Below are 25,501 nucleotides of genomic sequence, written 5' to 3' on the forward strand. Positions count from 1 at the left end.
ATCTTTGGAATTCAAAATCTTGATGATCTTTGTATATTTGTTGTGCTAAAATAATAAAAATTATCCTTAAAAAATTATAGTTTATTTTCTTTATCTTGATATCAAATATCTTAATAACTTGATGGTTTCAAGGAGAGCATTCATTACTCATTTTTTACTTTTTAATTTAATTTGGTCCAAAAAATAGATTTAGTCAAATATTATATTATAGGTATTAGAAATTATTTTCATTATTTGTGAAACAATGGAATAGATAATCTTAGGGATCTAAGTTGAAAATCTAGATTTAATTAGAGATTGTAGTAGAGTGCATAAGTTTCAAAAGCAAAATTTCTTCTTTTTCAATAAGATATTTTAGAGATGCATAGACTATAGATAACTTAAGGGTCTAGGAACTAAGAGTTGGACAATCATCTTTGGTCAAATATAGGTTTTTATATATTAAAAGATCTACTTACATATATTAATAAGTCAAATAAAGCAAGTACAAAAAAATATTTATCAATATTGCCCTTGTTATTTAATACCTACTGTATAACTTGAATTTTATTTTGAACAATAGGACTCTTAAGTTAAACTTTAAAATTTATTTTTAGATAATATATAGGAATTTTTAATGTATATGCTTTTAATAAAAATACATGAGAAAAATCAATTGTAGCTTGGCCTTATAAAAAATTTATCTTTAAATATCTTACTTATGCTGTAGAGAAATTAGAATATGCTCAAAAAGCCAAAAAAAACAAAAATCCATCATTTAAAAAATTATTATTTAGAAAAAAATTTAAAAAAAATTAAATTTATTTAAATTTGAATTTTTTATTTTATTCTTTTAAATATAGAAGATTATTAAAGTACTTTTAAAACAATAAAAGACATAATATTCATATTTTAACAAAGCTTGATAGATTTTATGTATATAATAATATTTTTCAAAAAATAAAATATAAGACTATAAAATTAGTAATTGTATTCCATCCAATCATCTTTTAATAGAATTTTTCTTTCAATTAAAAAAAAACCAAGCTAAAAATATTAAGACTAAACTTATATAATAATTTTCTTAATAATTCCAAAGTTCTTCAATATGTGTAAGAAATATAATCTAATTATTATTATTGAGAGTCTTTTATTTCTAAAATTAAAATTTTCAATCAGTTTTACAAGTTTTTTGCAAAAAAGTTGTAAATCTACAAATAAAAAGGCATACAAAATGTTTGGAGACTTCTTTAAGTTACAAGCATATTCCTAAGATACAAAAGCATGTTAAGAGAGCTTAATATTTCTTAATTCAATATGAAGACTAGAAACTACAAGGACAAAAAATTAGGTGAAGAATTTGTTAGAAGAAGTTTATAAATAGTAATTCAAAAGAATTTTTTAATACATTCAAAAGTAGATATTATAGATCAATTATCACAAATTTAATAAACTTTTAAGGTATGATTCAAAGAGATTCCTAAAATTTGGAAATAATTTACTTTGAATTCTATTCTAACTTATACAATAAACAAATAGAAACACCAAAATCTATGATAGCTTCCAAAGTACTATTGGATTTAGTATCTTTGAAAATTAGTAATATTATCAATGACAAGCTTACTAGTTCCATCACTTTTGTAAATTAGAAGAGATCACAAAAGATATGATTAAGAAAAAAACCCTTTTTCATGATAGAAAAGCCATTGAATTTTTTTAAACATTGTGGCATATTATAAGAGACAATTATGTATCTTTTATTAAAAAATTTCTTAAGTTAAAACAATTTTTCCAATGCATTGTAAAAAACCATATCAAACTACTCTATAAAGGTGAATTATAAATTTTAGGCTTCATAATTGGCATTTGATCACATTAATAAATATAATTTACAAAATTTATGCCAAAACCAGCTAAAAAAGACTACAATTTTTACTCACAAAAATCATACACTTGGACCAAATATTTTTATTTTTATTTTTATTTTTGCGGGATATTTTTTAAAAATATTTTAATAATTCATAAAACAATGATTGGACTAAAAATCCAAATTAATTTCTCTTCATACTCAAAATTAATTTTTCTAAAGCCTATAATAAAGTTCTATAGACTTTCTTATTTCAATAAATAAAGACACTAAGATTTAATAATCAATTTTTTTTACATGATAAGAATTCTATTCTATGGAACAAATACTTGTATGAGAATCAATGGATTTCTTACAAAATACTTTTCTATTGAGATGGAGGTAAGACAAGATAGCCTATTAGCTTCATATATTTTTACAATTGTAGGAAAAATACTAAACCTTATGATTTAATATAATTTTAAAGACCAAAGAAGGCAAGGCATAGAAAATCCTAAGAATGAAGATTAAAAAATGATTTTACAACTTATTTATGACTTAATCATTACAATTAAAAGAAAAGAAGATAATTTTCAAATAATTATTAAAATTATAATAAAATAAATTTAAAAAAAGGCTCTGGGCCTTAAAATCAATTGATAAAAAATTGTAGCTTATTTGTAATAAAAAATTATAAAAATAAAAAATAAATAAATAAATAAAATCTTGGATCTTATTACAAAAATAATTTTGGATGGACTTGGACAACTCATAAAAACATCAACAAACTTTTTGTGACTTATTCTAGTCTTTTTCTTAAAACAAAAGATAATAATCAATTCTATATAGAAAAAATGTCCAACAAATATGATTTTTGGCATTCCATTAAATAAAATATGTTAGGTAGAATTATAATTGCCAATATCATTTTCTTTTCTTTTTTTAATTTTTTTCTTGCAATTTGAGCCAAATCTCTCAATGCTATTGGAAAAAAAAAAAAAAAAAAAAAAAAAAAAACTTAAGTAAAGAACTTTCTTTTGAAAAATATAACCTTTGTAACAAAAGTTAAGGTGATTTGGTCTATATATTATATAGATTGTGAAATTGGTCGCGTTAGCTTAATTGATCTAGAAGATAATGCTAAATAACACAAAATAGATGATATAGATTTTATAATTTATTATATATATGATATATATATATATATATATATATATATATATATATATAAATCATGCTAGAAGATCTAAGTGTATGACACTCAGATTATGCTTGGGCCTTTACTTGAAACCACAAATGGTTTCAAAGTTTAGAGTAAAATTGACAAAGTTTGATCACTACTAAGCCCTATCTTAGCTTTAAAATCCATTCTTCATTTAAAGAAGTTAAGAATAGATTTTTGTAGTACAATCATAAATATTGTCTTATCAATGGATGTATTAAAGCCTATAAATTTAATTTCTTTTACTTAAATGAACTTCAATGGGTTAAATATTTAATTCTAATCATTACATAATTTATTATTTATAAATAAATAAATAAAAATATAACATGATTTCTCCAAGCATTAGTTATATGTAGAATAAAATCTACTATTGTCTTTTTAAGTAGCCTTATCAAAAGATAAAGATTGAATTGATTTATATACCTTGGAAAGGAACTCATTAGCTTCAAAAAACTTCCAACTTCTATAAGAAGATAAAATAATAGAGGAAGATAATTGGTTTATTCTACCTATAAATATATATATATATATATATATATATATATATATATTAAAATATTTCAAGTAGATACTTTATGTAAAATCTTATAATACAATGAAGTTTTATCTTCCAAACAAGCCAAAATAATGACAATCAAGTTGGTGGCTCTTTAAAATTGTAAGATTTGTACCTAAAGAAATTTCAACTTGATAGGATTCTAACAATATTGATTTTTTCTATAGATCAATTAGTGAAATAATTTTTTATTCTAATATATACTTTTAGTTTACAATAGAGAGACTCATAACTTACTTTGCAAAAATCAAAAGGAATATTTACAAAAACACTTCTCTTGAACCAATTTTGTTAATAAAAAATGAACTTCTTAATTAAAAAAAGGACTATTCTTTCAAATAGAATGATACTTAGTCTAATCTCTAATCTTGTAAAGAAACCATGTTTATTTGGTTCATACAGCAAAAAGGTGTGGTAATTAATACATGATTATATATGAAAATGTAAATCTTAGTTAGTTGGCTAAGTCAATTAGGAATCTTAGTTAGGAGCTAAGTAGTTTTGAGGACGCTTACTCCGCCTTTCTGGCAATAGAAGATAAAGATGTCAATTCCTTGTACCATGTACTTCAATCTATCAATCCATCCGGAATACAAACGAAACAAAACTCATGTTCTAGTGTGTGTACAGATCTGCGTATAGATCGACGTAGATAGCGGATGCCTTCAATTGCCAAGTTCCACAGTAACAATTCAAATCGATGTGAATGATTCCAACTTGATGCAAGTTGTGTGAAGCCGTCCACAGCTATTGGAAGGTAAACAATGACCATGAATATCGTTGACGTCGGGAGAATTCAGGAGGAACGAGCACAAACTTCGAGGAATGAAAAAATTGATGTAGTCTACGGCGAAGAGGCGAGCTGGAGAGCCGGACGGAGAGTTTTACGGAGCACAGCTTGTATGTTTCTCCATTAATGACATCATGTGACCGTGCAAATGGGTGGCAATGTGGGCACACATCAGACATGCATTCATCTCCGACACTCCAACACTATATTTACGATCACTGAAGTGAAGAAAAATATGACTGGGTTAGTGTTCATCGATTCAAGCTCACGGTGAATTCGAAGTTTATCTGAGCGAAAACACACCATCTCCCTCCTGAAGCACAGCACATGACGTTGCTGAAATTCGGCCTCGAAGCCTCTTATTCCGTTGATCACCACAAGCATGGTGAAGAAACAAGGCAGACAGTTTCTGGAAACGTGGGTTACGGTAGAAGGCCGACATCAAAGGCGCTGGTGAGGAGCTTCAGAATCAATAGTCAGAAGCACCTGGTGTGTCTTTTTTTACAATAACTTTATTCCAATTTAAACAGCTCTCACTCATTCCAAATATAGAATTCTCATCCTGTTGATCTCAGGATGGCAACTAATACACGGTCTTCTCTGCTGTGTTCAGGTAATTCTTCGAATCTCCACGCCACAGTGCTTATATTTAGTGTGATCTGCAAGTCAACCAAGCACACCAGAGCTCAGAATGTATCGGAACTACGACAGACTCCAGCAAGCCAACAAGAGTTGGAATTAAATGCGTTACGAGAGCAAGTCAGGGGGTGACACGGTGGGATTTTGGAAAATTGACTTGATTCATCGACGAGGCCCGAGAAAATGGATGAACGTGGGGGGGGGGTCAGATAACTCTGCAGCACGGGCGTTCCTCATAGTTTCCACAATCCTTCGAATAAACCGATTCCTCAACTTGGCACATGTTCGTTGCGAAGCTTGCTCGTGGAAAGACGCTCCGGCAAGAACCACGTTGCGTTGTGGACTGGAACATAGCATACAGAAACAACAGCGTCTTTCTAGTAACTGTTGGGTTGTGAGCAGTTACCGCCAGCCTAGTGGCGGATTCGTCACTTTTTCCTGGTTTGGTTCGGTGACGATCTGAAGCTTGTTCGATCCATCATTGAAAAGTTCCTGAATCCACCATTTTCCTCAAACGGAAATGCGTCACAACATGTAGTGAATAGTCTTGTCCTCTCTTGTTGTTCTCTTATCAATCAATGCGATGTGTATACCCCAGCTGGACCAAAAGAATAATAATTATTGTTATAATGTGTAAGAGCCTTCAGAACGGCATAGCATTTCGTGGTTAGTAGACTGGGAAAGCATTTCCTGATTAGCGATTTCCCTTAGCGGTGAAAGTTACCTTGAATCATTCCTGAAATGGATCTGACAATGAGAATGGAATTACAATGCTGTAAGAAATTGAGATCTCCGTTTCTAGAGTTGCCGAATATTGCTCAGGAAGAAAGATGTCTATTAAGACTGTCTTTAAAAAAACACAGTGAATGAGGTGAGTGCAGTCTGATGCTTTCTAATAAAAAGGTGCAGATGAATCCAAATATTTCTAAAGAAGATCACAATCCAAGTTGCGGTTCTTATCTCGGAATTCAATTCTTCACGCACGTTGAATATCCTTTCTCTTTATATCTTTTCCATTTGAAACAAAAGGTGAGTATCTGGTGCAATAAAAGTAATCTTACAAAGCATAATTATCCATGAAATCAGTTTATTTGGCTTGTGATTTCTGTGAGCACCATATGTTGCCGCTTTTCAAGAAATTTGGCAAAGATGTTTTAAGTATTATTCGAAAAATGATGAGGTGCTACAACCAAATCAAGTGTTTCAATGTTTCTATGTAGCTATTTCAAGGAGATGAAATTTAAAAGAGTTTTAAATGAAATTGACTGAAAAAGAATTGCATTTTATTGATTGCAAATAATTTGGTTGTTTGGAGCTAGAAGTTTTGTGGTTTGTTTACATTGGTGGCAATCTTTTGTTATATTAATAATTTTGAGTGCACTTGTTTAATTTTTTCTTCATTCATAACATAAATTAAAGAAGTTGACCATTGATTTTTAATTCTTTGTGAGCCACAAGGTGGACTTGTATATCTTTGATCACCTTACAAATGCTATATTTAGATGTGAATTTTAAAACTTTACTTTTAGTCTTGGATTACTATAGAGCCTATTTTTTGCACCATTGCGAATAAAACATAGAAACCATCTGATTTTAATTATTAATTGTGTATTTGAGGAATTTAACTCTAAATTTTGGCTAATTTTTATATTCTCTTATGGTTTTATAAGAAATACAATATTTTTCTTAGGAATAGATTTTTAATGTAAAGTTTTGTGGAATATAATTTATATAATTTGACCAAGTTTAATTATATTTAATAATTAGTATAAATAATTTACTAAAATGAATTTAAAAAATACAAAAACCATTCAGACTTAAGGTCCTATGCTTCTATTTTGGATTTTTTTTATTTTTAAATTGTCTTATTTTTTACTTGCTTCAAATTAATTGGTAGATTAGGATTGGTACTTTAATAATTTGTACATACATATATATATATATATATATATATACACACACAAACATACATACACACACACACACACACACACATATATATATATATATATATATATATAATAAAAAATTAAAAATACAAATACTACTAGATAAATTGTTGTTTTTGACTTTGGTCAGGTTTTAATTATTTCATTGTATGTATGAAAAAATTAAAGCAATAAATATATAAAGTCTTCATAATAATGGCTATATTTTCAAGCATTATTAGATACATAGGTTGTAACAATGTCTACATCTTTTATAAGAGTATGTAGATTTTTTTTAGAGAATTTATTTATTTTAAGATTATTTTAAATTATTTATCAAGCATAATAATTATAAGTTTTTAATCAAATAAATCAAACAATAAAATATAAATATTTTTAGAGTATTACTAATATCACCATAGTTTTTGCTATTGCTACTATGTCCTATCACTCACTCAATGTACAATCCATCAAAATCATATATGCTCTTCTCATACAGTCTTTGTGTATGCAATGTGTCCATCACTCTATTTACAACTTTATGTGCAATGTTTCTTTCTTGTAGAGCTTGACATTGTTGACACCTTTCCAAATTGAAACACTTTGATTGCCTACTTGTAATAAGCAAACCTAATTGCATGTCATGCAATCATGATAAAATAACCTAATGCCTCTCAGAATTGCCATAAGGGGCTTTGGCTATGACATGTAGTAGGTGGTGGATTGTAGTCATAGTAGAAAAAATTGTAGAGGCATTAGCAATACCCTATTTTATATTCTACCTACAATGAGTCAAAAAATATCATATAGTGTAATATTAAGATAAGAATAGATAATTAAAGCCTACAATTTAAAACTAAGATCTTTAGTCCTAATATATATATATATATATATATACACACACACATAGACACATGTAATTTTAATTGTTAAGCAAAAAGACATTTCTTAAAATCAAATACAACAAACATGATTTTCAAAGGACACATCCCATTATATATATATATATATATATATATATATACACACAATTCATTCGTCCAACACCGCGGACGTATTCGAAACGGGCAACGTTAGATTCGAGATGCAGGGATCGCCGCGCCGCGCGGGGGCAGCAGCAGCGGCGCTGCGAGAAATGCGACGCCAGGTAGAGGAAGTGGAGGAGGAAAGCCGAGAGAGGGCGAGAGTTCGACGAGGATGCTGCGCCAGAATGCGCCCATTTTCTCAGGGTTGCTTATTTTGAAGAAGCCCCTCACACACCCCCCCCCCCCCCCCGACGGAACCAGGCATCGCCAGACTGCCGAGGTCTGTGCCGCACTCGCGGGGTCTCGCATGGCTCCACCCCCCGCCCTACTCACTGCTTCCTCACCCACTTCCCCCCCGTCGCCCGGAACCGCGTCCCCTTTCGTCATTTTTAGCCCCCCCAGATGCCCGCATCACGGCTCTCTGAATCACTTCTCCTCAACGCGGTGCGCTACGCGAAATCCATAAATACTCCATTGCGCAATGAGAGTCAGAATTCAGGATCGCGGGCCTCGGTTGTTGTGCCCACAGAACTGGAAGCGATCTCCTTAAATCCCTCGCATCGTCACGAGCTGGACCTCTGTCGTATGATACTTGCTGTTGCTTTGGTAGCTTGGTGGCTCCTTGGTTATAATCGAGGAGAAGAGTTGTTTGTGATCAAGTTCCAATTCGCATTTGTGTTTGGGTGCAGTATAGCTGCAATCTTTAGGTTTCAAGATGACTCATGATGATGAGAAGCCTATGGTGGGATCGTATCGACCAAAGAGCCGTCGCTGCTGCGTTGCGACTGTTTTGAGTGTATCCTTAGTTGTGGTGCTTGTTATCTGTATCGCAATTCCCTTGGGAATGAGAAGCGGTAAGGATGACGGAAATGGCGACCCTGCAGCATGCGTAGCCACAGACTACCCAGACACCTGTAGGGAATCACTAGCCGGATCGGATGGAACTCCAGTGGGTATGTCGAAGGCGTCGATCAAGTCTTCGGACGAACAAGTCGGACAACTTTCAGATGGAACCACCAATGAGCAGTGCAAGGAGCTTCTGACTAGCGCCAGGGAATTGTTTGCAAGGGTGTACGCCTCGATGGATATTACCAATCAGACACTTCGAGAACAAACCTGTGCGGACATTCAGACACAGTTGAGTGCGGCGCTTACCAACGTAAATACCTGCAAGGACGTCTTGGAGGAATCTGGTTCGCCTGAATTTGCCTCATTCTTGGAGCGCTCGTCTAAGTCGGAGCAATGCATTGGAAATACGCTGGCGATAGTGAACGGTTTTTGTATGTATGGTAACGAAATCAAAAACTGGGCCGGTCTGGCCACTGGTCTAAGCATGCCCGATTTGGGTTCGTTCTTAGGTAACGGTGCGCATCGCCGTCTCATGAACGTGGAGTATTCCACCAATGAGGCACAGGAGGAAAACCTCCTTCCAAACTGGATGGACAGTGCTACCAGCAGACATCTTCTCACACTTCCTCCCTCGTATAATGTTATCGTTGCCAAGGACGGATCTGGGAAGTACAAGACCGTGGGAGAAGCCATTCAAAGGGCGTCTACGTCGGGTGCAACTCGATATGTGATCTACGTCAAGGCCGGAGTTTATGATGAGCAGATCATTATTCCCAAGAAGCTGGCCAAATTGACAATTATCGGAGACGGTATCGACAAGACCATCTTCACTGGAAAAAGGAACGTCGGGCTGATGAAGGGAATGACTACCTACTTGTCCGCAACGATGAGTAAGATCTATTACAACAATATCTGGTCTATTAACATCCTTCCCGAAAACATCAATAATTACTGTTGTGCATGATTTCACTAGCTTCTATCGATCTGAATATCATCTAAAATTGTTGAAACACTTTTGGTGCGCAGTTGTGCAAGGTGAAGGATTCATCGGGAAGATGTTTACGTGCCGAAACACCGCTGGAGCAGCTGGACACCAAGCTGTGGCCACGCGTGTTACCGCGGACAAGGTTGCCTTCTACCGGGTGAAATTCGATAGCTTCCAAGACACTCTCTACTGCCATTCATTACGCCAATTCTACCGCGAATGCATCGTCATGGGCACCGTCGACTTCATTTTCGGAAATGCCAACGCGGTATTCCAGAACTGCCAGATTGTCGCTAAGAAGACCACATTGCAAGGTCAGCAAAACACCTACACTGCCCAGGGAAGGTCCGACAAGCACCAGAACACCGGCCTTGCGTTCCAGGACTGCAACTTTGACGGCACCCCTGATCTGAAGCGCAACGTCCAGTACTACCCGACCTTCCTTGGCCGCCCTTGGAAGGCTTACTCCGTCTGCGTCTTGCTGAGACCCAGCATCCAAGCTCATGTCGACCCCAAGGGATGGCTCCCATGGAATACTACCGACTTCGGATTGTACACATCCTTCTTCGCCGAATACAAGGGTAGCGGCCCAGGATCGAACAGGCGCTACAGGGTGAAATGGTCGCACGGAATCAGTGACTCCAAGACGGCGAACAAGTACCAAGCAGCGAGCTTCATCGACGGCAAGAGCTGGATCACGGACCTCGGCATGCCATACTCTAATGCCGCTGTGTAAAAATGGGCCGCCTGCTTCATCTGTCTCATTGTCTTGAAGCTTTAGGGTTTCGGTCCGAACTGGACTGTTATCTGCGGGCGTCACCCCCGTCTAGGAAAAGCAGCAAGGATGTGAATTCAGACCCGTTGTGGTGGGTCTAGATAACAAAACCCAGCGCTTCTTTTTTTCCAAGCAGAGCATTTTTATTGTTTGTAAAACACACACAAATCATATACCATTCTTTGGGCACCGAATTGGTCCGCCCCCTTATTACTCTCATCCTTCACTGTGCCCACTTCTGAGCCTCTGATTCTTGTCTAGACCTACTGTATAAAACACATCCTACATTGTACAAGTTTCTCCGGCTCTGCGACCTACAGTTACAGTTATCGGTGTCAATTATTTCAGTGTGTGGCGATCGCTTGTAGCATTAACTTCACACACAGAAATCTGTGATTGAAGTCTAGATTCCGACACCGATTTCTGTGAGGAGATGAAAGCGGGTCATTTTCGATGACAAAAAGTCCAATCTGAGACAAGTTTTCTTAGGCTTCAAGAGATTCAGTTCCGCACTCGCTGACCACTAATTATGCTTTCTGTCCATGTGCTGTTTGTGTGCTGCGTTCGTTTGTTTTAGTGCCCAGTCTTTCCGTTGCTTCTAGTAAATTATTATTCAAGTAGTGAATACAGTCTATGAATAAACAGTGTTTCATTCCTTGAGTTTGTAAGTTCAACTACCAAGTATGACAATATTGATTTTGTGTAAATGATCCACATCCACAAGAACATTTTTAGCTTGATGTTTGGTGTTGTATTTTATTTGTTTATTTTTTTCTGGTAAATTTTAAAATTTTAATTTATAGCATATTGATAAGTGCTTCCAATTGTGCATTTCCAAGATTAGGTTTGGAATATTGTTTATTTCTCAAATTATCTACGTACTAATTGTTTGAGGAAACTTATGATTTACATTTATTCGTAGTATTATATTATATACATGTATATAATATGTGTATGTGATTCCAACTACATATTATATGTTTATTTATACGGATAATTGATATACTATAATATAGTGATAAGTTATTTACCTTGCATTAAATTAAACAAGTGCTCATGCATATGTAAGAATACCCATCAGAAGTATTAAAGTTAATACATTTAAAAGTACCTGAAAAAGTACACATTTATTTTGTCATATATTTTTTTAAAATATTATATCCAACCATTCTTTTGTTATTTTGAAGCACATTGTTTTTGAGTCTAGAAAATATATTTTGTTACTCAAGCGCACTGTTTCTTTTAACAGATCCGTGTAAGCAACATATCTTCCGACATTTTGTCTCATAATAGCTTTAAATCTAGAAGGTAACAGTTCCCTACCTCACCCACACCCAATGGCCAAAGAGTCTAAGAAAAGCGTTCAGTATCCAAATAAATAATTGAATGTATTAGGTTGAGACACATTCATGATTTGAATGGACCATGTCAATCTTCCTCGAGCTTATTAGAGGATCACAAAACTGACTCTTTAATTACATTGTATGGCCGAATTAGACTATTCTCCGGCGGCTTGCAGGATGAATCTCCCTATCACTGCATGCACTTTGTTCCAAACGCTGTAATGAGCGGCTGTCCCCTAAACCTCAACGCATTGATTTTGAAACATTTCAACTGCCTGCGTATCCCTCAAGTCATCTAGTACATTCCTCCCATGCCTCCCATTCCTCCCATTCCACCTCCCATGCCAGGCATGGCCTCCTTGTCATCCTTCGGGAAATCAGCAATTACTGCTTCAGTTGTTGTCATCAGTGATGCAACGCTGCACACAGAAGAACGAGTTAGAATCAATGACTGAATGACCCATGTGCAAGAAACTTGTACAGCTAGGAGTAACAAAACCTCAAATTACTTATCAAGTGTCAGCAGAAGACAAACAAGCTAGAGACAAACATACGGATCCCCAAAACTCGGGCATCAATGAAGGACAGGATGCGCGGATCAGCAAGCCAGAATCCAAGGAAGAAAAAAGTACCTAGCGGCATCAACAAGAGCTGTTCTAATAACCTTTACAGGATCAATAATTCCAGCCTTCACCATGTCGACGTACTCGGCTGCAAATTAAAAAAGGATAATCAGCAAGAAAGTTTATCGAATCGATTAAGTAGCAGGATTACTACAAACATATGTTTTATGAAAAGTGAATGAAATTTTTATGTGTGTGTGTACGTGGGCATAAGATACATTATTCAAACAACAGGATTTTGGTGCGACATAATTGAGATTTGAATTAGTGATTAAGCCTCCAATCAAAAAATCGGCAACGTTGGATGGAATTGTCAACCTCATAGATGATTCCAATCGACAGTGTTCTAAATTCAACCCAAGTTCGAGGCGCAAGAAAATTCAACCAACCTTTTGCAGCATCATATCCAATGCTCATGTTTGTTTGCTCCATAAGCTTTCCAACAACGACAGCTCCCTCCACTCCAGCATTGCGTGCAATTGTGTACGCAGGCATCTATAACACAAGTTTATTACATCTCAGAAGAGTTTAAAGCTTTAGCATAACAGATAATCTTGAACCATGCTTTAGCCCTCATCCGTAGAGTAATCTTTTACTAGCTCAACACGCATCGTGATGAATTACTTCGTTAAAGAGTAACTGAGATGACCACAAGTCATTGTGGACTTCTACGGGTAGGTTGAGAAATGATACCCTCAAAGCATTTTGGATGATTTGCACTCCGATCTTCTGGTCAAAGTTCGCAGTTTGAACTTTCTCCAGCTCTCGAGAAGCATACAAAAGAGCCACACCACCACCTGTTCCACCCAATCAAATTGAAAATTCATTACCAGACGAAACACCAGAGGGGCTTCGCAATTCATGACGTGCCTTCTAAAATCTACGTATATAAATTTAGGCAATCCAATACACTAAATACCATTCATGAGATGCCACTAATTCAAAGAAACCTACACACGTTTACATATCACACAAAACGTTGATTTTGTCGGACATACCAGGAACAATACCCTCCTCAACAGCAGCTTTAGTGGCGTTCAATGCATCAGTTACACGGTCTTTCTTCTCGTTTACCTCGACTTCACTAGCTCCTCCGATCTAGAATTATAAAAAACCAAAATCAATTTCAACGAAAATAATAACGAATCAGGACTGCAAACTGCAGATGCAAATCCATTACGAGTAAATGAGACAGATAATTGAAGTACATGGATATACCTTAAGTACCGCTACACCACCTGACAATTTAGCCAACCTCTCTTGCAGTTTCTCCTTATCGTAGTCGGAAGTGGCAGCGCTGATAGCCTCTCGGATCTAGAAAGAAACCGAGATTGTCAGTCCGTATTTCACAATCCATGTATGTATTTTTTCAGAATATGATGAAGATCAACAAGACACATCAAATCCATATTTTACCAGTGAAAAAAAGTTCATGATGAGTAGCAAGATTGCAGATAAAAGCTCGTGACCCACGACAGCGGCGAATCCTCTGAGGCATCAAGTTAACTGATATCGACATTCTCATGCAATTCCACCCACATCGAAGAACCGAATCGTATCCTCGAACAATCTAAGTTTGACTAACGTAATAAAGATAATAAATCACCTGTTCAGTTCGCTCTTCGAGCGCAGCCTTGTCACCTCCCCCATCCAAGATAATGGTGTCATCTTTCGATACAGTGACCTTTTTGCACTTTCCAAGCATATCGGGAGTGACCTTCTCGAGTTTAAATCCAAGGTCTTCACTAATGAGCTGCACCCACATGACATACATCCACACACATTAGACAGCAAGAAACACATTGCGTCTCATTTGACTTGGGAAAATGGAAAAAAGAAAAAGAAAGCGATTGTTTGAAACACCTAACTATTATTAGCCAAGTTACGTGACCCTTCTTAGGTGAAAAAGCTCCTTCTTGACCTTAAAAAAGTAAGGAAACAACTAATTACCTGACCACCTGTTAACACTGCAAGGTCCTGCATGAGCGCTTTCCTGTTCTCTCCAAATCCAGGAGACTTGATAGCACACACCTGTTTTCCACAGTCAGGCACACGACGTAAAAATTCCATTAGAGGAAAGTACGAACAGTTAGCGCAAGTCCCTTCACCTGAAAGGACTAGATTTAAATCAAACTAGCAATATCCACATTCGTGTATTACACAAATTGATTGATCATTTTCCGAGCTACAAACTGGCGAAGAGCGCTCAATTCCTCCACAGCGCAAATCCTCAAACTAGGGTAAGGAGACGCACGACAGCTGCAAACATACCTTCACACCTCCCCTGAGCTTGTTGACTATCAGTGTCGCCAGAGCTTCACTCTCCACATCCTCGGCAACAATCAATAGTGGCCTTTGATCCTATCAAATCAGAGAACTGTAATCAGAATCGCCAGAATTTATTGCATATACTAAGTCGCACATAAATGGATCTATCTACAGCTCAAACATGTAACAAAAAAGATTCTTCGAAGTGGCAACATAGCTGACGGAAACAAAGCGATGTTCACACAGTGCTTCGAAACTAACGATGGCTTACCCTGACAACGAGCTCAAGCACTGGAAGAATCGCTTGAAGACTGTTGATTTTCTTCTCGTGGATCAAGATGACGGGATTTTCCAATTCCTGTTTCATTGTCAAACAAGCCAAGCTAAGTTAAAATGAAGTTCAGGCTCATCTAAATCCAAAAAAGCTTAACAGACACACGCAGATTTAAAATTAAACAGTGATTGATGGAAAGCAAGAAACATTGGTTGCAGTACACATATAGAGTAGATCAACACGAGGCATTCTAATTCAAGTACCCACCACTTTCTGGGTCTTTGCATTAGTGATGAAATAGGGGGAAATATATCCCCTGTCAAGCTTCATGCCCTCCACAACCTCCAACTCATTAAATAAAGTCTTTCCATCCTGTGATAATACCACATGAGAACATCACTGGACCATTAGATGGCATTTAATCGAAATCTATACCCTCTGGCACATAATGCTAGAATGGAGACCTTGTGGGAAGGATGAGTATGAGACTACTTCTCGAAACAGCAGTAAAAATGAATATCTTCAATTTGACAGAAGAACGAAGGTTCCACTGACGTATGGACCTTCAACTGATTTCACTTAGATGGCCAAAACGTGTAATAAATGGAAACGCATTCTAATTACCAGCAACGTCATGTGCCTATGATCAACATAGGTACAAGATGCCACATGCAATAGAGATTAATGTTTTCCTCACACCTAGTAAGAATCAAACATTCACTTACCGACACAGTGATGACACCTTCCTTGCCAACCTTCTCCATGGCGCGAGCGAGCAAATCGCCAATTTCACTATCTCCATTTGCAGAGATAGTTCCAACCTGGCAGAAAAACGGAGGATTGTATGGAGTGATTTAATTAAACAATCGCAATGCGCAGCTCTCCACCACGCCCACACAAATGAGGAAATGGTCCAATTATCTTGAATCCCGCAGTACAAAAACCTCAAATCGAAGTATGCATCACCTTGAAATGGTGAATTTAGCGAAAGAGTACTCACCTGTGCAATCTCTTCCGATGTGCTAATCATCTTGGCTTGGCTTTTTAGATGGGATACGACAGAGTCAACAGCAAGATTGATACCCCTACGTAAGTCCATTGCATTCATGCCAGCTGCAACTGACTTACATCCCTCAACAAAAATAGCTCGGGTGAGCACCGTTGCACAAGTTGTCCCTGCAAAACATATTCTTTCGAGTCAGCCAAATGTTTTCACAGAAGGTGTGTGGATCAATTCGCCGAAATCAAAAGGTGACATAAATTTTCAAAAATAATTCCCCAAGCCTTCGTACAAAATAAAAAGAATGGGTCCAGGAACTATGCGTGTAAGAGCGATATCTCCAAATTTAGATAGAACCGGGACTTTACCATCTCCAGCTACATCATTTGTAGAACTAGCAACTGATTTAACAAGGGACGCTCCCACATTCTGCAGCCTGTCCTTGAACTCGATGGCTTTAGCCACAGTGACCCCATCCTTAGTCACTTTTGGAGAGCCAAATGATTGCTCGATAACAACCGTACGCCCCTGTTAAAAGAAAAGACCCAATATCGGCACATTAGTCCTCCTCGCAAATCATACACCGGTGGACATGATAATTGTCAAGGTAGAAACACGAGTCAAATGATGCGAAAAATGTAATATAATGGATCAGAGAGGCCGATTCTCCACCACAACACACCCCATGTCAAAGCTAGTTCCGTGTTACGGATGATTGCAAACTCTATCAAGAATCATTCGTACAACCAGAGTCTCAATTTCATACCTAGAATACTGAAATCAAAGCCATCGCTGAAACACGCAATCAGTACCAATAACTAATAATGTACCTTAGGCCCCATGGTCACTTGAACAGCATCTGCAAGTTGCTCCACACCTTGAAGCATAAGGGCGCGGGCCTCGACCCCAAACCTAATATCTTTTGCAGAAAAATTCCGGGTTGACTGAAGTTTATTAAAATTCTGCAGTCCACGAATTCAAGTCAGTCACCTCGAAGTCAAAGTTCTCAATTCTGATGTATTTCACGATGGCAAAATCATCAGCAAGGAGACACTTCAGCTTCAAACCACGACAGAGGCACAAGCGACACCTGAGAGAGGACATCACTGCAGCTAAATATTGTCTACGATTAGGCTGCTGGCTAAATAAAAGACCATCAAGTTGCAGTCTGTAGAAAAACCAAATGAATTGATTGGATCAAGAGTACTTACTTGTACTAGTGCGCGGCCCCTGTAAAGTAAACACAACATACAACACATTAGGTTGAGAACCGCAAGTCAAGTGATCATAAGTACTTTGTTTCTGTGCGAGTTCATACATCTACGAGTGGTGCCGATACTAGACGTACACAACGCAGACGCCAAGTAAACCACACCTATGATTACTGAGTAATTGCGTAATAAACTAGAATCAAGTTTCATGATCCTTACAGGAGGCCAATCAACAGTACAGGACCCAAATGCACAAGAGGCGGCCCGAAGCCGATCAAAGAAAACTACCCACTTCAGTCACGGCTCACCTAGAGAGGAGTGCAATGCCACTAGACCAGACTCACGCATAGAACGGTGGGAGAACAGACAAACACTAAGCAGGATATATCGAAGAAAACAACTACACCGTGGAACGATTAGAGTACAACAAAACCAGCAACACAGAAAAGGGACCCACGACTCTAGAATCCCACTTACCAGGCTGCGACCCTAAAAGATCACCCGCACACACCAACTATCCTCACACAAAGTTCGAAATCAAGGTGCTACATTAGACACCAACAGACTCTCTCTCACACACACACATGGTGAATGCCTACAACAGCAATAGTGAGATACACCCAGTTGATCAGCACATTGCACTTCACAGCACACACAAAAAAAAAAAAAAAAAAAAAAAAAAAAAAATCGCCTTCCTTGAACGATAGAGGAATGGAGGCAGAAGAGCACCTGTTGATACGGGCCGACAACGTAGCCGCCGCACGATACATGGTAGCCGAACCCCTGTTTTTTTCTTAAACCTTAAACCTCCGATACCACCCACACCGACCTTAAACCTCCCGGGAATGCGCAAACCCACAAAACCAAAAGAAAAAAAACCCACACTTCGATCGAGCTTGACAAAGGAAAGAAGGTGGTGAGGAGGTAGAATGGTTGTGAGAAGTGCGAGACCAGTAGCTGGGTTGCGTGAGTCTAGAGAGGGGCCTCAAACCTTCGACGTGGAAGAGCACAGCAAGCCGTCACACGATTGCCAGTGTTTGTAAGGGAGACGGCGTGGGGTCACCGAAGGGGCATCTGGAAGCATCTAGAAGCCGAAGCTTCTCTCTCACTGCCCCGAAAAGCGGAGCTCTCCTCCCCGTCCAAAGGACTCCAACCAACTTGTCTTTTCGATTCGATTCATAGATTTTCGGCGAGTCTTGCTCATTCCCTTCGCTGTTTCCCTTCATTTCCTCGTCCAAGGTGCAAGTTTCACAACACATTTCTCTGTTTTACTGCTTCGGCTGCCGGTTGACAACTGTTTTCACTACCTCTTCCATCTTCGATTCATGTTGTCCTTTGCCTTACTGCTACTCGTGTATATTTTCAACTCTCAGTCAACAGCATTCGTGTCTTTGTGTTTTGTGTTTTTATTTTTATTTTCAGGAATGTGGGTAAAGGATTTCTCGTTTTGTGTTGTTCTACGGGATAGGATGTCAACAACCACAAGAAATATTTATGTATTATAGGATCTGTTAAAATGAGTGGCTTTAACTCCATGTTTGTTAGTTTACAGACCTCGCCATCAGTGTGACGAAATGTGTACGCGAATAGCAACATTCTAACAAAATTAAGAGCAGTGGGAGCACTCTGACTTAAAAATTACTGCAGTTAATATCCAATTCAAGCCAGCGAAGAGAAAATGTAATTAAAACCTGGAAGTTGGAATTTCTTTTTAAGTGTTGCCTGTCTTCATTTGCTCCACAGTGCTAGATTTCGCATGAATGGTTTTAGATTGTAGGATGAATGTATTGTCTTCCACAAGCATGAGAACCGTTTGTATGCGGATATTAGGTTTTAGAATACAACTCTCACCATCAAAAAGTCTCTGTAATCGTTTGATTGTTTGTTTTTGGAAAACTTAAATTCTTTATCAATCTTATTAATAATTGTAATTTCAATAAGTGATTTGATTAGGGATATTGTTGAGATTCTGCATAAATTATAAGTTACCTGTAGATTTGATGGGGTTCGCGTGTGGTTTGATGTGAATTAATTTACATTGAAGTATATCCATGCAATATATTTGAAAGAATGAGTGTGTAATTAAATATTTGGATTTTAGTTTTGTGTTATGATTTTATGCTCACAGCTGATTGATATGTACTGAAGGCAATTAAAATCTAAAACTACGACTTAGACAATCATTATTTGGATGGAAGCAATACAAATACACAATATACAAAGTAATCATTTTCAGAACCTAAAAATAAATATGGAAAACCTGATTTTTGTATTTTGTTTTTTAGGACATGCATACATACTTAATGATCAGTTAGAACGTTTTATACTTACTGAGAAATTATTTTGTTTAAGGCTTGTCTTCTGTTTCTCTGAACAAACACATTCAAATTGTGAAGATTAATTTAAAAGTCATAATAGTAGAATTATGATAATTACTGATACATCACTTCATACACAAATACTTAATTTTTGAAAACAAATATGCACTAGATCCTGACAAATCCATTTTCAAATTATATATATATTAGTTAAAAATAATCCAGAGATGTCCACAACGCCATGAACAATCGGACCTTTGTATTGCGAACACGGCCCTAACAATGTGAAACTGCAGAAAGCATGACCATTAATTATACTTGTTCACTGTTAGGAAACGGTAGAATGAGATGAAATTTTGCATAGTAAAATGCTTGATTTGATAGTATCAATTTCTTCAATAGTCTTTAAGTGACACAAGTTGTAATAACGTAAAATTGGAAATGTTGACATAACATTGTCTAATTAGTAAAAATACTACTGGAAGGCATTAAGACTTAGCTCTTATGTTCGTGGCAGATAGAAGGGATTACAGTTGTGCACAATGAAATTCTGTACCAATTATCCTCAGGTTCAGAGTTTAGGGTATCTTTGACATTGCATACTCGAATCTTATAAAACCACGGTGGTGAACCTCTAATCTCTAAGAAAATTTCAACGATAACAAGCACAGGTCACCACATTCTTAAATCACTCCATTTGTAATTGAATAAAACTGTCTCTACAGACATGTGCTTGTCAAACGTTTTCAAATCAGATGAAAACTGATGATTTGAAAACTTCTAATCAAACAAGCAAAGATACCAACATGGGTGCATTAAAAAAACGGCACAAGCCAATATATTATTATCATGTAGAGAAGTCTATAATTTTCAAGAAAGCATTTCTTATCCTCCTCCGCACAATGAGCACAACACAGTTTCTCACGGTGAATCAGATAGTGGCTCCACTCGCAAAATCTGATTCATGAGCAAACGGTAATCTATCAGTTGAAATAAGGAAAAAAGTAATAAAAATCTCAGGTTGACATGAAATGTGATGGATGATACACTAAACCATCCTGAAGTGTTGGCTCATGTTAGCCATGTAAGTATCATGTCTGAACAGAAAAGATGTTCAGAAACTCACTGCTCCTATCATTGCTTTGATTGAGGACTGTGGCGGATGACGTGAGGAGGCCTAACTGCTTTCCTGTTGGCATCTTCTTCCAGTCGCGCATTGTACATCTCCTCAGTCTCCACAGATACTAGCCTCTTCACCTGAAGAAATCAAACATTACGTCAATAACTGTGGTCGACTGCTGCTATGAAACAAAAAAGGCCAATCAAGGGATCGTCAAAAAAGAGCATCCGTTGCCCATCCGAGCATGCACAGAATTCAATGAGAACATTCCTAGAGCGAAATCTGAGAGCTACTTATCAAAGCTCCATCCAGAATTTCCCCCTCAATTTACGACCCAAAAGTAGAGAATTTCACAACACAAAAAAGTTGGACAACTGTCTCACAAGAAATCCAGGCTATTCACCACTCTGCTGTTGCATGGTAACCTTCGTTATGAGAACACCTACAATAAATTGTTTGTGTTTCTAAAAAGTCTATAATCTTTCTCTAACAAACACATTTATCTTTGACCGGAGGAAGAAACAAATTAGAGAGTAGTCGACGTTTCTCGCACATCACTGTTGATTATCTTGCATTCAAATCTTTCAGTTAAACAAGTGAAACGCATAAACAAAGGCGACCAACAAAGAAGCCTTCCACAGGTAATACAATGTGTACAACACCCACGATTAAATACAAAGGCCCGCCTCCTAAGTAGAAGAAGCCGCTCTAACCTGATTAATCATCCCACAAATCGAAGGCGTAGCGTCCCGGAAAACAGTCTGATGCCGTCTACGGAGCCCCAGAGCTCGCACAGTTCCACGGTGGGTAATCCGCGTGCCAGGAAGTCCCCGCACCAGCTGAATAACAAGTCTCTTCGTCCAGGCAGGCGCCGCGCCAGCCATGTCTGCTACTCAAGTCTCGCAGCAAATGAAAACAAAACACCCAACTCGAAATGCACTACGACAAAGTCTAACCCGAGATATCAAATTCTTGCGAAGGCGTGCAAAACCGCAAAAAAGTCTCAACCCAGCACTCGCAACAGTAGATGCAAGTCCGTCATTGAAGGTCTCCCAAGCCCTAATTTGAGGATGCAATGGTCGTGCGGCTATAGAATTCACACCATATAAATACGAGTTTTTGACAATCAGAATCATCGGATCGGAGCCTTCTTAGCTCAGCTGGTTAGAGCGTCGTGCTAATAACGCGAAGGTCACAGGTTCGAGACCTGTAGAGGGCAACGGAGGTATAGCTCAGTGGTAGAGCAATCGGCTGCAGTCCGATAGGTCAGCGGTTCAATCCCGCTTGCCTCCTACCGTTGAGAATAGATTTTATCTGCACCTGAGGTTCTCGCGCGTGAGTCCAAACTATCTTTTCCCAGTTGGACCCGAAAACACCAAGCCAAATGTGGAAAGGAATTCTGTTTGATGAAAGTCTTGTTTCGCATGGTAAGTGATGCCTTCTACGCATCCAATATTCTGCCGAGTGCACGCTTGGAATTCTGTACTGTCATAATCACAATGGGACCCCGTAAAAACTCGCAATAAATGAGAAGGATTTCTGTATGCTCTTGAAAGTTTTGTTTTGCATGGTAAGTGATGCTTTCTACGCATCCGATATGCTTCCGAATGCACGCTTGGAATTCTGTTTCCAAACAGGAGCACGGTGCTACTATTGTACATGCTTTGTGACTACTATACAGTTAAGTATAATAACAATTTCTATACTTTCCTAGTAAGGCAATCAACGTATTATTGATACACGTTCTGGACAATAATCAGCAGCGCTCTCTGGGGTCATGCATTTGCCGTCTTACTTCCCGCTTCCACTTGATACCTTTTCCAAATCCTGCAATGGCAATTGTAAATTGTTAATTTGAAAAAGTTCATGAATATTGCTAGCATCAAAAATTATAAACTTCTATTGTCATGATTGATTGAAAGTGTTTCAACATAGACTCAAAGTTAATGGTCCATGTTTGTCCCTACGCTTCATCCTGGAAGGGTGTCAACTTACTGAAAGAAGGGACTGCACTCGTTTTGTCTGGATCTTGCGATGGGGTCGTACAGTTTCATCACCCTGCACCCAGAATATCCTTAGAACATCAGACATCTCAGTCGTCATGGCTTCATAGTTGAAAGTATTGCCTACGATAAAAAAAACTTGAAGAATTAAAACCTCCAACTTGTACAAACATCCAGCCCTAATTCCGTACAGTGCAATCAGAAAAAACGCACCACAAGAACAAGGAACTAGCTACACTAGACACGCTACCCACTCTTTTAGCAGTATGCAGGAGGGAATATTCATTTCATGAAGAACTTGAAGGCGATGACATACTTTAACACCGTCAATCTTAAGTTGTAATTGAGTCAGAAGTTCCATCAATCGTGCAAGTTCCTGCACAACAAGTGTTCATGCACCTGAATGTTACATTCCTTCCGCTTTCATCCGAGTATAACAAATCACAGACAAACGACACTCGTTTTACAAGGAATAAAAACCGGCTTTCCAATTCTTGTTACGCTAGAACTGAAATTGAAAGACAATGTTAAACCCTGTTCTAATATTCACAACCACGTTCGTACACAGTAAGAGAAAGAGAAGATTAAAGAAGCAAAAAATACACGCGGTCAGGGTTCTACCTTTTGCTGGGTGGGACTCAATTCGATGCTTGAACCAGCGCTGCTTAAAAAAACATAACATTCCTCGCCAAGTTTATCCACCTGTAAAAAAAAGTAGTTAATACAATTGCGTATGCAGCAGAATGAACTATCGTTGTGAATTAACTGATAAGTAGTGGGTTATGCTGGATTACACCAACTCGTCAACATCAGGCGGATCATCCGGATTATCCACTCTTCAACCTCGGCATTCATGCTCTAAATATGCCAACGTGACCTCCACATTTTCAGAACCTTTCAATAGACAGTTGGAGGCATATGTCAAGCCAATAATGATCAAGATCTTGAAAGGTCTACGAACGGCATGCTAACCTTGCGTGCAAGCATGAGAATGGAGCCCAAGGGCGTGAGTGATGAACTGGCGGTGCTGTTGCTCTCTTTCGCAAGACGAGCTTCAGCTGCCTCTGCTCGTAATGCCCGAAGTTGGGCCAAGTTCACAGGAAAATTGTCCCGTGGCTCTGTACTATCCCTACTGGAAGGATTACCAGTCGATGCCGACCTTCCATGGTTTCTCCCATCGCCACCGGTACGCCTGCCTATGTCCAAAGCACATGACATATCATAATTATTCACAATACAGAGTTGCAAAAGCAAAGTAGGATATTAACACAACTATTGTAAACTTGGTCAGGAGTCTGGAAACCTAAAGCTATACAGATTACAATATAAATATATAAATATATGTGTATTCCACGTAAATATCAGAAACGAAATTACAATCCGTGCAGAAACAATCAAACCTCAAAGAGTTTTCGTACACTCAGTCAATATTGCACTGCACGTCAACAGCGAGCACGAAATTGGAATTAGCTAATGTCACTACAGTTCGAAGGAAGACAAGTATAAGAACATGAGCCAGGAAGAGAGAAAATCTTCACCTCCGCGGCGGCTGAAGAAATGGCCTCCTATGATCATGGCAGCTGCCGCAACGGCCATCATAGAGGCACTTATCCAGGCAGGTTTTGCATGATCCTCATAATACGCAGGCCGCTTCGGAACCTCTGAATTATACTCCCTCACCGCTAACCACTTCCTTCTCTCCATTTTGGTACAGTACTGACGGAGCGCCTAGAGGTGGAGTATTCTCAGCTAGTCATGCTAAAGCTGAGATGCTAGCTGAAGCTTGAAATGAGAGGCCTAGAGAGAAAAAACATAAAACCAAAATAGCAACTTCAGCTCGCAAAATCACCCACAACGTTACCACTTCGGAACCATGAATCGAGCAGGCAACATTGACATTTGCAATCTCCCTAATCCCGCGACATTCACACCTAGGGTTTAACGCTCAAACATCTCGTGCAAGTGATAGGAATCCCAAAGCACAAATACTGCCAACCCCACTTTCTAAATTTCGATCAAACTCGAAGATTCGTAGTGCGAATCCACTAACTGACTGCAACCGGCTGATTCAGAATCTTTTCTGCTTTACTTTCTTTTCGCCTTTCTTTTCCCCTTTCCTCATCAACCTACTCCCACATCATCGCCAAACTTCCCAAAACTGGTTTCAAACCGACTCAACGACATATACTACAATGACCATGATCACCAACTACGAGGCCAACAACGCAGGATGCATTGAGGCCCCACAAAGAGTCTCCCGCATGACTAAAAACAACGAGAAATCCAGGTGAGAAAGTGGGGACATGGCAAAGAGGACAAATCCATGCGAGAAGTCGAGAGACAATCTGGTCAGCAAGGGAAGAATAGCAAAAGAGCTTACGGCAGAGGATGGGGTATTCTGAAGAATCACAATGCAGCAGAATGCGTCTCACCTGGAATCCAATGGTGCGTGTGCTTCGTTGTGCGTCACCGTTGCAATTGTGCGGGCAGTGGAAGCATGAATGGAAGGCAGGCACGCAACACGAGCACCAAGCTCGCGAGGGGAGCTGAGCTCGGCGTGCGGGCACGGGCACCGTGATGACGCGGTGAAAGAGGGACCCTGGCGGAGGCGGATAAGGGCTATGTTTGTTCATAGGAGCATCCATGGTCACAGGGCTCCTCGTCATATATATATATATATATATATATATACATACTGGTGGAAACCTGTGCCATTGGCCACAAAATTTTTTGAATGTTACTGA

At 38.1% G+C, this 25,501-nt stretch overlaps 4 protein-coding genes, 1 long non-coding RNA gene and 2 other non-coding genes across 9 annotated transcripts; 3 read left to right on the forward strand and 4 right to left on the reverse strand.

The window, feature by feature from the left end:
* The first annotated feature begins 8,490 nt into the window (after positions 1-8,490).
* Positions 8,491-10,816, forward strand: LOC112277671 (pectinesterase). Its single transcript, XM_024510260.3, has 2 exons — positions 8,491-9,727; positions 9,864-10,816. The coding sequence occupies exons 1-2, from the start codon at positions 8,704-8,706 to the stop codon at positions 10,556-10,558; spliced, it is 1,719 nt and encodes a 572-aa protein (XP_024366028.1). The 5' UTR covers positions 8,491-8,703; the 3' UTR covers positions 10,559-10,816.
* Positions 10,817-11,964: 1,148 nt separating this feature from the next.
* On the reverse strand, positions 11,965-18,315 carry LOC112277874 (chaperonin CPN60-2, mitochondrial). Its single transcript, XM_024510670.3, has 17 exons — positions 18,046-18,315; positions 17,317-17,335; positions 16,936-17,067; positions 16,474-16,633; positions 16,106-16,281; positions 15,831-15,926; positions 15,373-15,477; positions 15,103-15,189; positions 14,835-14,924; positions 14,514-14,594; positions 14,170-14,316; positions 13,782-13,877; positions 13,562-13,661; positions 13,257-13,360; positions 12,953-13,058; positions 12,573-12,651; positions 11,965-12,359 (listed from the first exon to the last, which is right to left on the reverse strand). The coding sequence occupies exons 1-17, from the start codon at positions 18,084-18,086 to the stop codon at positions 12,236-12,238; spliced, it is 1,743 nt and encodes a 580-aa protein (XP_024366438.1). The 5' UTR covers positions 18,087-18,315; the 3' UTR covers positions 11,965-12,235.
* A 206-nt stretch (positions 18,316-18,521) lies between these two features.
* LOC141044989 (uncharacterized) lies at positions 18,522-20,030 on the reverse strand. 2 transcript variants are annotated; one of them, XR_012216836.1, is made up of 4 exons: positions 19,890-20,030; positions 19,648-19,685; positions 19,008-19,107; positions 18,522-18,659 (listed from the first exon to the last, which is right to left on the reverse strand). It is a non-coding gene; the product is annotated as an uncharacterized LOC141044989 (long non-coding RNA). The 2 variants fall into 2 exon arrangements; XR_012216837.1 differs by lacking the exons at positions 18,522-18,659; positions 19,008-19,107 and adding an exon at positions 19,166-19,305.
* A 415-nt stretch (positions 20,031-20,445) lies between these two features.
* On the reverse strand, positions 20,446-21,737 carry LOC112277877 (uncharacterized). Its single transcript, XM_024510673.3, has 3 exons — positions 21,468-21,737; positions 20,761-20,891; positions 20,446-20,591 (listed from the first exon to the last, which is right to left on the reverse strand). The coding sequence occupies exons 1-2, from the start codon at positions 21,636-21,638 to the stop codon at positions 20,769-20,771; spliced, it is 294 nt and encodes a 97-aa protein (XP_024366441.1). The 5' UTR covers positions 21,639-21,737; the 3' UTR covers positions 20,446-20,591; positions 20,761-20,768.
* A 162-nt stretch (positions 21,738-21,899) lies between these two features.
* Positions 21,900-21,973, forward strand: TRNAI-AAU (transfer RNA isoleucine (anticodon AAU)). The gene has a single exon. It is a non-coding gene; the product is annotated as a tRNA-Ile (tRNA).
* A 2-nt stretch (positions 21,974-21,975) lies between these two features.
* Positions 21,976-22,047, forward strand: TRNAC-GCA (transfer RNA cysteine (anticodon GCA)). The gene has a single exon. It is a non-coding gene; the product is annotated as a tRNA-Cys (tRNA).
* Positions 22,048-22,277: 230 nt separating this feature from the next.
* LOC112277876 (uncharacterized) lies at positions 22,278-25,248 on the reverse strand. Of its 2 annotated transcripts, none has more exons than XM_024510671.3 (7): positions 25,190-25,248; positions 24,296-24,554; positions 23,730-23,953; positions 23,379-23,459; positions 23,074-23,133; positions 22,750-22,812; positions 22,278-22,581 (listed from the first exon to the last, which is right to left on the reverse strand). In XM_024510671.3, the coding sequence occupies exons 2-7, from the start codon at positions 24,459-24,461 to the stop codon at positions 22,546-22,548; spliced, it is 630 nt and encodes a 209-aa protein (XP_024366439.1). In that variant the 5' UTR covers positions 24,462-24,554; positions 25,190-25,248; the 3' UTR covers positions 22,278-22,545. The 2 variants fall into 2 exon arrangements, with proteins under 2 accessions (XP_024366439.1, XP_090104110.1); XM_090247984.1 differs by having other exon boundaries at positions 25,138-25,248.
* Positions 25,249-25,501: the final 253 nt, after the last annotated feature.

Source organism: Physcomitrium patens, chromosome 26 (assembly GCF_059467195.1).
Source record: "Physcomitrium patens ecotype Gransden chromosome 26, ASM5946719v1, whole genome shotgun sequence".
NCBI classification, from domain to species: domain Eukaryota; kingdom Viridiplantae; phylum Streptophyta; class Bryopsida; order Funariales; family Funariaceae; genus Physcomitrium; species Physcomitrium patens.